Source organism: Schistocerca piceifrons, chromosome X, assembly GCF_021461385.2.
Source record: "Schistocerca piceifrons isolate TAMUIC-IGC-003096 chromosome X, iqSchPice1.1, whole genome shotgun sequence".
Taxonomy (NCBI): domain Eukaryota; kingdom Metazoa; phylum Arthropoda; class Insecta; order Orthoptera; family Acrididae; genus Schistocerca; species Schistocerca piceifrons.
In genome coordinates, this window is record NC_060149.1 from 536,854,051 (window position 1) to 536,871,441 (window position 17,391).

The 17,391-nt window shown below is 42.1% G+C and overlaps 1 protein-coding gene across 1 annotated transcript in view; it reads right to left on the reverse strand.

The window, feature by feature from the left end:
* Positions 1-17,391, reverse strand: part of LOC124722506 (calcium-dependent secretion activator-like) — a 798,081-nt gene that overhangs the window by 567,604 nt on the left and 213,086 nt on the right. The window contains exon 6 of the mRNA XM_047247660.1: positions 7,371-7,546. Coding sequence (XP_047103616.1) covers positions 7,371-7,546 — 176 coding nt within the window. The remainder of the gene's footprint in view (positions 1-7,370; positions 7,547-17,391) is intronic.

Below are 17,391 nucleotides of genomic sequence, written 5' to 3' on the forward strand. Positions count from 1 at the left end.
ATCCCTTGATAGTGGGTTTACTTGTTAGTACCTTACTCAAGACATTTCACGCACAGGTTGCCTATATGCGGGGCAGGAGAGATATTCTGTCAGCAGCAACCTGTCAGTTTCATTCACATACACGTTCTCTCAATCACCGCCCAGCACTTTAACATGCATTAAAATGAAACAACCAGTCAGTATGTAGACCCAGAAGAACTATCTTGACCATATTTCTGAATGACATGAAAATTGTAAATTTGCACCATGTTTGAAAGTGTCCAAATGACCTAAATTGTGGAAATTGGCACCATGTTTAGCATATCTGAATGACCTGAACTGCATATTAAAAGTATCCAGGAACCTGAAATGCATAAACTGGTACTATGTTCCAAAGCATCCAAATGACCTGAATTACATAAATTGGTGCCATTTTCAAAACTATCCTAACATCTGAATTTTGTAAATTGGTACCATGTTCAAATGTCTCTAAATGATCAGAGCTCCATATTTTGGAGTCACGTTTAAAAATATCAGAATGACCCGAGTTGCATAAACTGGAGTGATATCCAAAAGTATTCAAATTATATGACTTGCTTAAGTTGGAGCCACGTTTGAAAGTGTTCAAATAACCTGAACTACAGAAACTGGCGCCATCTTCAAAAGTATCTGAAAGACCAGAACTGTGTAAATTGTTGTCATGTTAAAATGATTGAAATTGTATAATTAAAACAGCCACCACAGAGCTTCAATTTTGTTTTGTTTCTGCCATACCCAAAAGTATCCAAATAATATGAATTAGTTAAACAACACAGCCAATCAAAAAGTAGCCCACATTCACCATCTTAGCCATTTTCCAAAGCATCAAAATGAGTGAAATTGTGCACGTGTAACTGCCAATTAGTATGTATCCCATATAGTCTTCTATACCTCACACTTTGCCACAATTAAATATTTCCCCATGAAAATTGTTTGTATTATAGTTTTATAACTGCGCAAAACATATGTTAGCTAAAATAATAGGCTAAGCAGGCAAACTGGTGGTAGTTGTTGACAGTTACAAACAATTAGGCAGTTTGCGTTATCGTTCTATGACTGTACAATACTCATGTTGACTAAAATGATGTAAGCAGGCAAGACAATAATAACTGACACTTAAAAAAAATCATCAAACTAGTTACAAAAATGCTGTTTTCACACATGCTGTTTCTACCTATTCCCACATTGTTTTGCAGAACTATACATTTCTTGATGTGAAACATGTGAGGAGTAGGGCAAAGAGAGTCCAACCCTAAAACTGGTTAAAACAGTTTAATCCACTTATAGGGGGAATCAAGTTATAGTTGACCATGTGTGGGGGTATCATGTTACACATGAGCAAAGTGGCCAATTTTATTCACAGTCACCCTCTCCCCACAACTCTCCCCTCCACCATCTAAGGCTTGCCCATGCATCTAAGACACTACCAGTGTGAGGAAAAAACAGCTGTTACCAGTTCAGTCCACTGATAAGGATTCTGGGAATCCTGCACATGCACTTCCATGTAGTACATTCAAGGTCACCCACTCTCAACATTCCCAACTTCACCTCCTGGCCCAACAAGCTTCAAGCCCCCTTCCCCCCCCCCCCCCCCCACCCCCTGCCCCTCCTTATCTTTTATAATTAGAGGAAATGCATCCACTTTAGCGGAATGATTATCATGAAGCACAAACAGAGTCCATCCATCCCTCTCCCATGCAGATATCCACCCTATGTTAGACGTAAATACAATGTAAAAACTACTGCATCACATTATTTAACAAATTATATCTGTCTGACAAGTTAAGTAATTTCAGCAATACATTATTTAAGAACAACTACATTCTCGTTGAACACATTAAATCTTAAACAAATTACACCAATATTAGTTGATAAATGATTTCCGCAAGGCATTATTTACAACAGACACCCTCTTTTGGAGACTGTAAGTCTTAATAAAATACCAGAGCCTGATATATAAACAAATAAATTCTTGCTATGTACCAAATCTATATAATCCCAGCACTACCAGTAAGTGTGCATGGCATCGTAGTGTGTATATTGAACCAAACACACTGTCCATTTGGTAGAAATTCTGTAACTTAATAATGTGACAATATATTCTGCAAAATCTTCGTAGATAGCCACAAAATTCATGAGATAAGACATTTTGACAATAAAGTGTGTATAAATTAATCACATCATAGCAAATTCTGTAAGCACTCTGACCACCCATTGCAATTTTACCAACTTCCTTCCCCTTTCTATAATTGTCAGCCAAAGACACTTGTAAATAGGGTATATATAATAATTAGCGCAGTGTTATATACATGGTGCAGTGCTTAAATCTGGACAACTTTCAATTTGAATTTCTCGCCATATCATAGTTCCATTGGAGATTACGACTGGTGTTCTTGAAAGCCATAGGCATCTAGTATACAGTTAGAACTATAAAATGGCCAATATGTTACAGACAAATGCAGAGTACAACTGAAGAGCTGTGATTATCAAAAGTCTTCATGCTGGGTGTTTGCCCATTGAAATAGTTCAATTCTTTGGGTACCTGAGATTAACTGTTTATGATATTGTGGCCAAGTATAATGTTTTGGAGAAGTCTGGGGCAGATTCCACTAACTTGGTGAGGGAACATGTATGACAAATTGTGTCAGTCACTGAAAGGGCTCATGTACTGATTTCGCAAGACCCGGGGCTATTACTGACGAAATTGGCATGAGTATTGAATGTCAGCAAGTGAACAATGTGTTGGATGGCATAGCCTACACAGAATGGAAATAGCTAAGAACTTGTAAATAAAAATTGGCTTGACCTCATAGACAATATCAGACTAGAAACCAGGATTAGCAATCATAATGTCATTTTGCAACTATGGCTACAAAAGTTAATAAATTGATCAAGAAGGCTAGGAGACTGTTTCTGCTTAAAAGACCAGATAAGAAGTTGTTATCATCTCACTTAGACAGTGAACTAACATCACTTAGTTCCAGGAAGTTGGATGTAGAGGAGTCATGGGCAGTGTTTAAGCACATCATAAATCATGATCTGCAGAGTTATGTGCCTAGCAAGTGGATAAAGGATGGAAAAGGCCCACCATGGTTTAATAACAAGATCCAGAAAACGCTGAGGTACAAGAGGCCGTTGCACTCTTAGTTCGAAACAGAATGTGGAAATGACAACAAGCAAAGGATAGCAGAGATTTGTGCATCTGTGAAATGATCTATGCATGAAGCATACAAAAACTATCACCATCATACCTTAGGAAAAGACCTGGTTGAGAATCTGAGAAAATTCTAGTCATCAGTAAAATTGCTAAGCAACTCTAAGGCCTCCATCCAGGCCTTGTAGCCCAGTCTGGTGTGGCAGCTGGAGACAGTAAAACAGAAGCTAAAGTTTTAAATTTCACATTCAAGAAATCGTTCACACAGGAGACTCACACAAACATACCATCATTTAAACATTGGAGAGACTCCTGTATGGATGATGTAGTAATAAACATACCCAGTGTAGAGAAACTACTGAAAGATTTGAAAGCAAATGAATCACCAGGTCTTGATGGAATCCCAGTTTAGTTTTACAAAGAATATTCTATGGTATTGGCTCCTGACCTAGCTTTCATTCATCATGAATCTCTCACCCAGTGAAAAGTCCCAAGTGATATGGAAAAAGTGCAGGCGACTCCTGTATTAAAGAAAGGACCCTCAAAATTACAGACCAATATCCCTAAATTTCGTTTGTTGTAGAATTCTTGAATATATTCTCAGTTTGTATATAATAAACTTTCTTGAGACTGAGAAGCTTATGTCCTCGAATAAGCAAGGCTTTAGAAAGCATCACTAGTGTGAAACTCAACTTGTCTTTTTCTCACATGATATGCTGCAAACTATGGATGAAGGGCAACATACAGATTACATATATCTGGGTTTCCAGAAAACATTTGACCTGGTGTCCCACTGCAGGCTGTTATTGAAGGTATGAGCATATAGAATAGTTTCACATATATGTGAATGATTGAAGACTTTCAGGTTGTAGAACCCAATATGTTAACCTCAACAGTGGGTGTTCATCAGATGGTATCATCAAGAATGCCTCAGGGATGTGTGATAGGACCACCATTGTTCTCTATATAGATAAATGATTTGGTGGACAGAGCGAGCAGCAGTCCACAGTTGTTTGCTGATGACACTGTGGTGTATGGTAAGGTGTCGATGTTGAATGACTGTTGGAGGATACAAGATGACTTAGACAAAATTTCTAGTTTGTGTGATGAATGGCAGCTGACTCTAAATGTAGAAAAAAGTGATTGAATGGGGATGGTTAAGGAAAACAAATTTGTAATACCTGGATACAGTATTAGTAGTGTCCTGTTGAGACAGTCACATTGTCTAAATATCTGGGCATAATGTTGCAAAGCAATATGAAATGGAACAAGCAAGTGAGAACCGTGATAGGGAAGGCGACTGGCTGACTTTGGTTTATTGGGAGAATTTTAAGAAAGTGTGTTTCATTTGTAAAGTTGACCACATATAGAATGCAGGTGCAACCTATTCTTGAGTAAGGTACTGCTTCAGTGTTTGGAAACCGTACCAGATTGGATTAAAGGAAGACATCAAACAAAAACAGTCACTTTTTCCCATTTGAGTTCATGAAGGCTCTCTGCAATACTTGCGTGTTGATTGAACCTAACTCATCCATCACAGCATTACATGAATGATTTAGATAAAGTCTTCTACAAACTTAGCTATCAGTACATAAGGAGAGTTTCACAGCATTTTTATATTTCCATAAACAACAGATTTACTGCTACCAAATAGCTTCCAAAAAGCAGGTTACATACAGATGCAAACAACTCTACAAATCATAATGCGACATATTTACATAAAGTTTAAATCATTGAGGTTATTATCAATAGCTGTTAACAAAATAAACATCAAGGAAATAAATGTTTCAAGCCCCTAAAAGTGATGACATTTGCGTGGTTCCCTAGCATTAGAGAGATAAGTAATAAAAACTATTAGAATGTGTTTAACACAGCATGAATTTTCTCTGCAGTAGCATGCTTCAATAGGCAATTTTCCTATGTTAAAAATATGGTTTGGCATGTTGTTATTCTGATTGATTATAGTATTTAAATAGTATTTATCATCAGTATTCTCACAAAATATTTGTTATATTTATGTAATTAAAGCTTAAAAATCATTAAATATCAAGAGCCAGTCATGTGATGAAAAACGCTATTTTATTGGCAGATGCTCTGGTGACATCACAGGCTAAAAGTAGGACGAAGCTATTCTTGTGTTGTAGTAGCATTATCTGAAGTTACAAGATTTTTACATGCATACTACAAACGGTTTAGTTATTTAGCGATAGAAATTGCAATTACAACTTTAAAGTAACAATAGAAAGGAATTTTGTGAGTGCTGATAGTGGAATTCTTGTGAAAGTTGATGCATTTATACTCCACCCAAAGAGAGCAGCAATATGTGCAATGATGGTCATTCCTTTCTCCACTTCCTGCAACATCATTAAACTCTCAAAACCTATGAATTTTAGAACTTTTGAAAATGGGTCTGTATATCATAACTAGATTGTTGACTATCAGCCATGAGCTATGACCCAAAGCACAAATTATTCTTGGTAAAAGTTACCGCTGGTTTCCTGTATAGAAGGCTTCACGAAGATACATTGCATCTGTCAGGCATTTTGTAGTGCAATGAATGACAGATTTGAATATGGTGCAAGAGGTCACATGTCTGAATCCTGGAATGGGCATATATTTTTAAAAGCCTTAGACGAAATGTAAAAAATCATTAGCAAAATAGTTATTTTGATTGTATGATGTATTATACATAGCTTCACATTAGTCTTAGTCTGAGAAACAGAAAAAATGGGATAAATGCATTTACTTTGTGAACAAATAATTCACCTTTTTGCAAAGCTTTGCTAATAGTGAACATATAACCATACATCCACAGTAAAACAAGGTATAGCCATCTTCTCACTCACTGTCAACAACCACACTTTTTACTAGGAAACTGTATGGTATTTGTTCATCTATGTTACACCTGTGTATTGAGTTGTGCTTGAGTAGCTCAGATGGTAGAGCACTTGCCTGTGAAAGGCAAAGGTCATGAGTTCAAGTCTCAGTTTGGCACACAGTTTTAATCTGCCAGGAAAGTTTCATGGAGGAAGTGGTCTAATTAGAGAAATGACAGAATGCAAGAACCAAAAAATCATCAGGGAGGCACTCGGAGCCCCAGATTCATCATTACCATCAATATGACATGCAACTGGTGCTTCAGTGACCACAAGGACCATTAATAAGCACCTCACAGAGAGGAGTCTGAGCTCAGTGTGCCATTAGCACCATCTACCGTTGATCTCTGTACACCAACATGCTCGTTTGCAATGGTGGCAGCCATATCTGCTTGAAATCTTATTGACTGGAGTAGAATTGTCTTTAGTGATAAGTCCTGCTCTGATGAGCAGTGAAGACACATCTGGAGATGTCCCAGACAGTGGTGGGACACCAACCTGACTGTCATCCACCATACGATCTGACAACCAGGAGCGATGGTATGGGATACCGTTTTATTCCATAGAAGACCACTTTCGAATCCTGGACTTACATTTCAGTCACGTAATGCCTGCCTGCACATGGTGACGGTTTCCACTGCTTGTTTTCATGTCTGACAAATGCTACCTTGGCCAGTAACATCACCAGATCTCTCACAAATTTAGAATGTTTGGATCATTATAGGCAGAGACCTCCAATCATCTCAGTATTTTCAAGGTTTAACTTGCCAGTTGGGCAGAATTTTGCATGATATCCCTCAGGTGGACACCCAACAACTCTGTCAATCAATACCAAGATGAATAACTGCTTGCATTAGGGCCAGAGTTGGACCAACATGTTACTGAGTTGCTCAATTTGTGAAGTTCTTCCTCCTGAATAAATCATCTAATTTTTCTGAAACTGTAATCAATTGAGTCATTTTATGTCTATACACATATATTACATCTACATCTACTGCTTTCTGTACCATTTAGATAATTCCTTTGTGGCACATATTATTAGTACTATTATTATTATCATTTTTATATAGAGAGAGAGAGAGCATTGTAATTTGCTTTAATGAGCAGTCCAATGATCACTGAAACAAAACAAAGACTTCTGTAGCTTTGTAAGAAAGCTACCAATAAATGGTGCTGTATTCTTGAAATTTGGTTTTGAGCTGGTAACATTTAGATAAAAGCAAACAAGCCTTATATTTTGATTAGGACTCAAACTTTACATTTTTTCAGTAAATAATTCCACATGCTCTTGTGCAGTAAACTTTTTTACTACTCATACTTACCACTTGAAGGTTCAATATAATCAACAGTGTATCCATCCAACTGCATCATTTCTGATGGCTCTGATTTTTTTTCTTTGTAACTGCACATAGCAAATGTGTATTGTGAAACTTGGACTAAAACAAAGTATCTTTTCTTCCATTTTTTCCAAACAGACTTTCCAATTGCATAAAGGTACCTGTAAGAATCCATAACAACAAAATAGTTTAAAATATAAGTGACTCAGAGATTTATGTGTTAAATCATTGCACTGAATGAGTTTTTTTACAAACTAAATGTAGTATTTATCTGTGCAGAATCCAAAACTCCATTACAGCCAACAACAGAATATTCACGGGTTACTGCAATAGTCAAAACTCGTACATGTTTCCTGCCTGATGTGTCAAATCACCAATAACAGTATAATTTGTAAACCAATTCAAACAATAGCACTTTGTGTGAACAAAGTGTCATTTTCATATAAGTGGCCACTTATTCTAGCTAACATTTGTAAATTATTTAAAATGTGGCAACTAGTTGCTTAACAAGAAGATGCCTAAATAAATACATCCTAAGTGGAAGAATGCTGCCTTCATTCAGTAATTTTAGGTGCTTTATGTGCATCAATGAAAATTCCAGAGTCTAAATATTTATTGAAAAATGATAGAAAATCCTTGAGAGATAATTTATATATTTTCTACCACTACTTATGTACTTAGGGAAATCTAACACATCTTCTATAATATCCTTGGGATTGATAACATTCCAGTTGAAGGGATACCTTTTTCTAAACAGGATGGCATAAATCAGGTATAATAAGTATGTACCAATAGGTTTGATTTTTTTTCCAAACAAATTTTCTTAAGTTATGAAGTAAACATCAGCCCTCTTGAATCCAGCAATATGTCTTGTACATGAATTGGTGAATTTTTTGCCTGATAATATCCCATACTACATCACCTTTATTAGGAACATAAAAGACAGTTTTCTGGTAGGTTTAATTTGTCTATGTAGTCTGAGCATCTGCTCCATACCATGAGCCAGATCATCAACTTATTATTTCAACAAATCATGCATATTTCTAGTTTTGATTAATGGTAAACAAAAGTACCATAAATCATTGAATGTGCAAGACTTCCATCAGCACATATGACGTCACACATATTTATTGAAGAATTAACAATAATATTATCCAAGCAAGCCCTGTGTCATGTGAACTGAGGTTCGTACAATGTCAATCAACTGATTTCAAGACAGTGAAAAACGTTCTTTTACCACCATAGTTGGTGTTTTCCATTTTTATCTCAAATTTCCACAGATAATGACTGTTTTATTTTAGAATTTTCCTCATAAGTACACTACTCTTTGGAAAAAGTGAAACATTCAAAATCAATGGTTTGCAACATGCCACAACAAGAGAGTGTGGGTAACAGCAGAACCATAATATGTTATTTAAATGACAGAGAAGTTGTGTGCACATAGTCCTGACAGCACCATCTTTTATGTGACCAGACAGGTCAGTGTTATACAATGCTTGGTCATTACAGAGCCATCATACAAAGTGGAAATGTGTAACCATGAGCCACTATGCCTTGCTGACAACACAGGGTGGAATATTAGCTTGTGAGTGCATTCAAAAAGGGCAGAACAATTGGTCTTCAGGAGGCAGATCTATTGTTTATTGACACTGCAGCTCATACAAGGTATGCTGCTTCAAGAGTGAGGTATATGTGAAATCAGTGGAGAGAAGAGGGATGTACACAGTGCTGACAGGGTACGGGATGACACAACGTGACAACTGCATGAAATTACTACCATCTTGTCCCCTTGACTGTAATGGACAGAACAGCTTTGTGCGTGTGTGTGTGTGTGTGTTTTTGAGGTTTACAGGCGCTAAACAGCGTGGTCATCAGCGCCCAAATGCATAAAAACAGGAACACATGCAGTGAAGGGACTAAGACGAACAGCGAACAAGGAGAACGGCTAAAAGACACAGACCTGATGCAGGTCCAAATCCTCACATACAGAGGCAAAACAAGAGGAGAAGGAACACACTAAAAAGGATGGGAAACAAGGAAAAGAGAACAGAAACCGAAGGGAAACAAGGAGGTAATCGTGACTGGCTGACCTCTTACCTAAAACCTGGGTGAGCCAGTCACCCAGCAGCACATTAAAACCCTCTCCCTAAAATCCGACGCAACAAATTGGACAGGACACAAAACCATAAGACCTTAACTACAGTCATTGCGTCATCTTGTAAAATAGAGGGCAAATCCGGTGGCAAAGAAACCACCACCCTCTGGTCAGAGAATAAAAGACAGTCAAGTAAAATGTGGCGGACAGTAATCTGGACGCCACAAGCACTGCAGATTGGGGGGTCCTCCCGCCGGAGTAAAAAACCATGCGTTAAGGGACTGTGCCCGATGCGGAGGCGAGTGAGGAGAACCTCATCCCGCCTGCATGACTGGTAGGACGTACGCCATGGCCGCGTGGTGGCCTTACCAGATGCAGCTTATTTTCACTGACTGCCAGCCACTCCTCTTCCCACTGATGCAGAACGCGAAAATGCAGGAGGGAGATAACAGCATGGAGAGGGACGGCACATGCAACAACGTGAGGGAGGGAACATGCATCTTTGGCAGCCACATCCGCCAGTTCGTTTCCCCTAATACCCACGTGCCCCGGCACCCAGCAGAAGGAAACCACCTTCCCCTGCCGTTGCAGGTGGAGTAGGGCATCATGGATGTTCTGGACGACCGTATCCGCTGGGTACAAGTGTTGCATGGTCTGAAGGGCACTCAGGGAGTCAGAACAGATGAGGAATTTAAGACTGGGAACACATCTCATCTGCTCCAATGCCCGCAAGATCGCAAACAATTCGGCATCAAAGATGGTAAACGGTGCAGGAAGCCGTAACTTGACGACTCGATCAGGGAAAACAACAGCACAACCACCAGAGTCCCCCTGTTTAGAGCCATCTGTAAATACTGGTACATGGTCGGGATGCTGGTTTAAAATATCATAAAATAAGGAGGTAAAAACAAATGCAGGAGTGCAGCTCCTCCGGTACTCCGACAAGTCTAAAAGGACGCTGGGCCTCTGGAGCAACCAGGGAGGCAGGCGAGTAAAACCTTGTCGTTGGGGGGCCACACGCTCCACACCAAGGGACTCAAGCAAATGCTTGGCACGAATCCCAAATGGTCTCGTTGCCCTGGGACGACTGGAAAAGAGATGTTCCATAGGTGGTAGGGTACGCGGGGGAGGTAGGACAGGCAAGGAATTGACACACCCGTCGCACCATGAGGAGTTTCCACCGGATGGTGAGCGGCGGTTCCCCTACCTCAGCACACAGGCTGGGGATGGGACTGGTACGGAAGGCACCAGTGGCCAGCCTGATACCCTCATGGTGTACTGCGTCAAGAATCTTCAGATACGAAGGCCTTGCTGACCCATACACAGTGCAACCATAGTCAAGACGCGATCGGACGAAAGCCCTATAAAACTGCAGCAGACGCGCCCGATCTGCTCCCCAGGACCGATGGCTCAGACACTTCAAAATATTCAGTGCCTTCAGGGCCCGCACCTTGAGGTCTTTAAGGTGAGGCAACCACGACAACTTAGAATCAAAAGTGAGGCCCAGGAACCGCACAGTGTCGCTAAAAGGAAGAATGGTGTCCCTCAGACGCAATTCAGGGGAGGTAAAAAGACGTCAAGAACGATTAAAATGAACACACACACATTTGTCTGCAGAAAAGGTAAAACCTGTCTTCGCAGTCCATGCCTCTAATCGCTGTATCGTAAGTTGCAACTGCCGACTAGCAGTGACAAGACTGGAGGAAGAACAGAAAACAGCAAAATCGTCCACAAACAAGGAGCATTGGGCAGGACTCCGGATAGTGGGCATGATACTGTTAATGGCTACGGCAAAGAGGGTGACACTTAAAACGCTTCCCTGAGGAACACCATTCTCCTGCACATACAAATCAGATAGCACATCACCAAGAGGCGGTGGGGAAGAAAGGACGGAATGAAGATGGGGAGATGAGCACGAAAGCCCCACTCATGGAGCTGACTGAGGATATGGCGCCGCCAAGTAGTGTCATACGCCTTATGAATGTCAAAGAATACACCTAGACAATGCTGGTTACGCAGGAAGGCCTGCTGGATGGCCGCCTCAAGCAGGGTCAAGTTGTCTATAGTTGAACGACATCTCCGAAAGCCACACTGAGAGGGGCTAAAGAGCTGCCTGGTCCCGAGCAGCCAAACCAGGCGACGGTTGACCATGTGTTCCAACGTCTTCCCGACACAGCTCGTCAAAGCAATACTCCGATAACTACTGGGATGCGTTCGGTCCTTACCCGGTTTGAGGAGGGGAATCAAAATCGCCTCCCGCCACGAGTCAGGGTACGTGCCGGATAACCATATCATATTAAAACAATTCAGGAGAACTTCCTTGGAAGGCAGTAACAAGTGCTGCAGCATGCTGTACCGGATTTGATCATGACCAGGCGCAGTATCATGAGCCACAGACAGCGCCGAATCCAGTTCCCACATTGTGAAGGGGCAGTTGTAGGGCTCAGAATTTGGAGACCGGAAGTCCAAGTGACCCCTCTCGATGGCAGTGCGGTAGCGGCAGAAATCTGGATCACAGTTAATAGTGGCGGTGGATGCCGCAAAATGCATGGCCAGTGTCTGCGCAATGTCCCTCGGCGCCGTGAGAAGACTTCCCTGATGCAGCAATGTCGTGACAGGTAGTTGACTGCGTTTCCCAGAAATCCTCCTGATGGCTTCCCATACTTTCGTAGAATTAGTGGAGCGGGAGATGGAGTTCAAGAACGATTGCCATGACCGTCGTTTGCTCTCTTTAATCACGCGCCGCGCTTTGGCCCTTGCCACCCGAAAGGCCGCAAGATTGTCAGCTGAGGGACGGCACTTGAAGCGGCGCAGAGCTGCACGGCGGGCTCGGATGGCTGAGCGGCACTCAGTGGTCCACCAAGGGACAGGACGCCTCTTGGGATGACCGGATGACCGTGGGATTGACAATTCAGCAGCATGGGAGATCACGGCTGTAACATGGTCTACCCATTCGTGGACGCTGGCACTGTGTTCCAAAATAGCCATTTGGCTGAAAAGTGTCCAGTCAGCTCGGCAAAGGTGCCAACGGGGCGGCACTGGTAATGCCATAGCCTCATCCAGGAGGCGAATCCAATGGGGGAAGTGGTTACTAGAATGGAGGTCAGCAGAAACCTCCCACAGAGCAGAATCCGCGAGTGCTGGAGAGCAAAAGGAAAGGTCAATAGCTGATGACGACCCAGAAGCAGTATAGAAATGAGTGGGAGCACCAGAGTTGAGGATGCACAGTTCTTCAGACATCATGAGGCTTTCCAGAATGCGACCCCTGGGGCAAGTAGTCGAAGAGCCCCATAAGACATTATGAGAATTGAAGTCCCCCAGAAGAAGAAATGGGCGGGGGAGTTGGCTAATAAGGTCTGCGAGAGCCTCAGAGTCTATCGCATCCTGAGGTGGTAAGTAAAGTGAACAGACTGCGAGCCTCCGACCCACAAGAAGGTCAACTGCAACTGCTTGCAAGTCTGTAACGAGAGGGAGCTCAGATGAGGGGTGCATGTCACGGACAAAAACCGCAACACCACCCTTTGCCCTTTCCCCCGTCAGATCATCTTTCCGATATACGGTATAGCCCTGTAAAGAAGGAGCATCAGTGGCCCGAAAATGTGTCTCTTGGAGACATAAGCACAAAGGGCACTCTCGTGCAAGGAGTTGTAATTCGGCCACATGCGTCCTGAACCCATTCAGGTTCCAGTGTAATATGGGAGCCAGTGATCAGGTGGGTTGAACTCTCACCCTGCCTCTGTGCTTTGGAGGAGAGCCCGTACTGGCCGGAGATTTATTCTTGGGGCGAGAAGATCGTCCCCGGTCGACATCGATGTCCATCAGCTCCAATGACGACCCACGGGAGATGTCAGACAGTACGATGGCCTCGTCATCGGACCGACCCTGACTAGTCTCCTCAGGTGGCAAAACCTTCACCTTCAGCGTCTTTGTCTTGGGGGACTTAGAGTGCAGAGCCTTGTCAACAGTTGGAGCTCTACTTGCCTGGGCAGAAGGCGACATATGGGGAGAGGCAAGAAGTACCCCAATGTCAGCAACCACAGCCTTGTCCGACATTGCAGGGAGAGCTGCAGGTTGCAAAACAACCGCAGCAGCACAAGTGCACTGGCAAACGCAAGTATTTGTGCTAACATTAGCAACCTCCGCTTGCGTAGCACCGGTTTTTTCAGAGCAGAAGCAAAGGATGTCGTAAACACAGGAGGTTGCATGGCCTTAAAGAGCTTCTTGGCCTCACCATAAGGGATACGCTTAGATGTTTTAATCTCCTGTATCTTCCATTCTTCAAGATAGATGGGGCAGACCCGGCTCCAGACAGGGTGACTCCCAGAGCAATTCACGCACTTCACAGGCGATGAACAATCGGTTCCGTCATGGGCAGGCTGATCACATTTACCACAAGTGGCCATCCCATTGCACCCCAAAGTAGTATGCCCAAAGCGCTGACATTTAAAACAGCGCATTGGGTTGGGAAAATATGGCCGTACTGGCAAACGTAAGAACCCTGCTTTAACATGCTCTGGGAGTCTTGGGCAACTGAACGTGAGAATAAACGAGTCGGATTTGACTAGGTCCCCATCGACTCGTTTCATAATATGCTGTACATCAACAACACCTTCAGCAGCCCACTCAGATTTTAACTCGTCGGTGGGGATATCCACCAAGTCCCTACATGTCACAAGACCCTTACTGTAGTTCAACGTAGAGTGGAGCTCAGTCTCGATAGCGTACTCTCCGAGACAGGTTGCTTTCTGAAGAGAAGCGACTTGACGGGAACTAGAAGTCTCAACCAACAGAGTACCATTGCGCAGTCGCTTAACAGATTTCAGTGTACCTGCAATTCCCTCAAGACCCTTGTGGATGTAAAAGGGAGAAACCCTCTCGAAGCTACCCTCCTTCCGTTTAATAATCAAAAACACGTTCTGATTATCAGATGTGCTCTGTTATGACAGTCTGATAAATCTCGATCAACACTACGTGCTAGAGGACTCGCAGCACGAAGTCGCTTCTTAGATGGGGTGTGTTTTCCTACCAGTGGCCCACCCAAGCCACTGGTAGGGGGGAATGTAGAAGTCGAAGGGTCCATTGCGGTCCCACGAGCAGCTAGGGAACTAAAGGTCCGCTCAGACAGAGCCCCGCGTGCCTGAGTAAGCCATATACAACTGGGGTGCGGCAGGTGCCCCAGAGGTTGCCCGCTTGCGACTGTTCCACCTCAACAGCCATGCATCTCATAGGCGCGGAGCACACCAGAAGATTGAGGGGTTTTTATAGAGGTTGGCCTTCCTCGCAATCCAGGCAGTCAAGCCAAGATTACCATTCCCCGCAGCACACAACATTCCACCGCCGCGCCATACGGTGGTCGCTGAAGCATGTCCGGGGGTTACGGTGACAGGAGACTGGCGGCGCCGACCAGTCCCCAGCTCACGACCCCGGGGTCGCCAAGCCCGTACTCAGCAAATGAATGCTGAGCCCCTGGGGGCAACAGCTTTGTCCACAGTGTTGGTGTGATGTTTGAGCACTGAAATAGGTGTAGACATATCTAAATTGATAGTTTGATACCATCCTCTGAGGACTGTACCGAGGCATGCATGCCATTGCATTGGCTTCCATTGACCAGAACCCACCAATGCAGCAAACTGTCATGGGCATATGAACACCGACATTAGTGTGCTGAGTGGCTTTGTTTACAGATGAATCACACTTAAACTTGTCTTACAGTCATGGCTGCATATATGTTTCACACTGCCACAGTCAACGCAGTTGGACAGACTGAATTGTTGAGTGGCATAACAGACAGATGCCAAGTATGATGGTTTGGCCACCATTGCCTATAACATGTGAGCTCACCTCCTGCATATTGAGCGCAGTTTGAATAGCTACTGCTACAGCCCAAGGCACAGCTCCTCCTGCAGTTTCTTCCACATGAAATATTTCAGCAGTACAATGCCCATCTATATGTCGTGAGGAATGTGTGTGCCTTATTCAAAGACTGACAGGCATGACTGCTTCCCTGGCCTGCTCATTCACCTGATATGTTTCCCATTGCATATGTCTGGAATATGATGGGATGGTATCTTATTTGCCCATGTCCTCCTGTAGCAGCAGCTGATCCTTCGTGGACGTGCTTATTAACTGCACGGCAGAGTATTCCCCAACAGCGTATTTAGATACTCTTTGATTCCGTGCCTTGACATCTAGTGTGTCTGATTGAGGCATGTGGTAGCACTACTATGTGCTGAATTCCCACAGTCAAAGAGCAAGGACAGTCAGTAATGCTAATCACTTGTTTACTTTCATGTCCTTAATTGGTGAAACAAATTTCATTGTGATCATGTCTCTTGGTCTTGAAGTTTCTAATTTTCCAAACAGTAGTGTATATGAGGCAGGTAAAATACACTCAGACGTCAAGAAGAATATAATAATTCTAATTTTAAAAAAGACTGGTGCTCACAGTTATGTTTATAAGGAAATTAACAGTTCAAAAAGTCATGACTGCAAAATACTTACACAAATGATTTTAAGAATAATGGAAAAACTGGTAGAAGTCAGTTTGGGTTCCAGAGAAATGCAAGAACTTGCAAGCCAATGTTGATCCTATGACGTATCTTAGAAGATATGTTAAAGAAATGCAAATCTATGTTTGTAGCATTTGCAGATTCTGAGAAAGAATTGGCAACATTTTCAGGATTACATTCTTTGAAATTGTGAAAACACAGGGAAGGGAAAGTTATCTATAACTGGTACAAAAACAGATCATCAGGTATAAGATTCTAAGATGGCGGCGCGCATTGATGTAGTAATAAATCGCTCAGTAAACTATGAGTATTTAGCGTCTACAAAGTGCATATCGTGTGATGAAATAGTAAAATGCGGTATTAGAACTTGCCCAGTGATGCATATGTGGTATCATCCACACTGCTTTGCGAAAGTAAATCTCGAAAACATATTGTGTGCTTGTGGAACAAAGTGCAACGGTTATCTAGATGCGACTGGAATGTGTCATGAAAATCGCGAAACCAATGTATTAGAAACACTGCAGAAAGAACTTCAAGCCACAAGACAACATGCTCTGCTCCTGGAAAGCATGATCAAAAACCTTTCTGAACCGCTACATAAGGAAAAAGTTCAAAATTTGTACTGTGATGTTGTTTTAAATATTTGTACTAACAAAAGAAATGACGCTCCATTGAAGAAGAGTGAACATGAAAAATGTGAAACAGTAAACAAAGGTAAGAGTGAACATGAAAAATGTGAAACAGTAAATACAGGTAACCTACTAAGTGCTTCTCAACACTTCTCGTGTAATTTAAAAATGGTTAAGAAAAATGACTGCAGTAAGTTGAAAACAAACACGAACATGAGTCAGCCTACAAATAACAAAAAACAGGTACTGTTACTTTCAGATAGTCATGGTAGGAACTGTGCAAAAGTACTGAACGAAATTTCAACAACCAGCTATAAATTTACATCTTTGATAAAGCCAAATGCTACATTCAAAGAAACAACATGCAATATACAAAACAAAATGTCTAGTCTAGGACAAAATGATTATGTTGTTGTCTTAGCTGGTGCAAACGATATTAATGGATCAAAACGTGGTTTTATGACATCACTAGATGAATCGATTGCAAAAACTAGGCACACACAACTAATTCTATGTACAATACCGTATAGATATGACATGCCAAATGAAAACTGCAAAATCTACCAAATGAACAGTTACTTGATCCAGAAGGCATCTTACAGTGAACACATCAGAGTTTTAAATGTAAATAGCTTCCTCCAACGGAAAGACTTCACCAGGCATGGGTTTCACTTACATAAAAATGGGAAAAAGAAACTGTGTGTTAATCTGCTGAATGCCATCAAAAGCCCACTGGTAACAAGAAGTGCCATAAAACGTGTTACACCAGGACA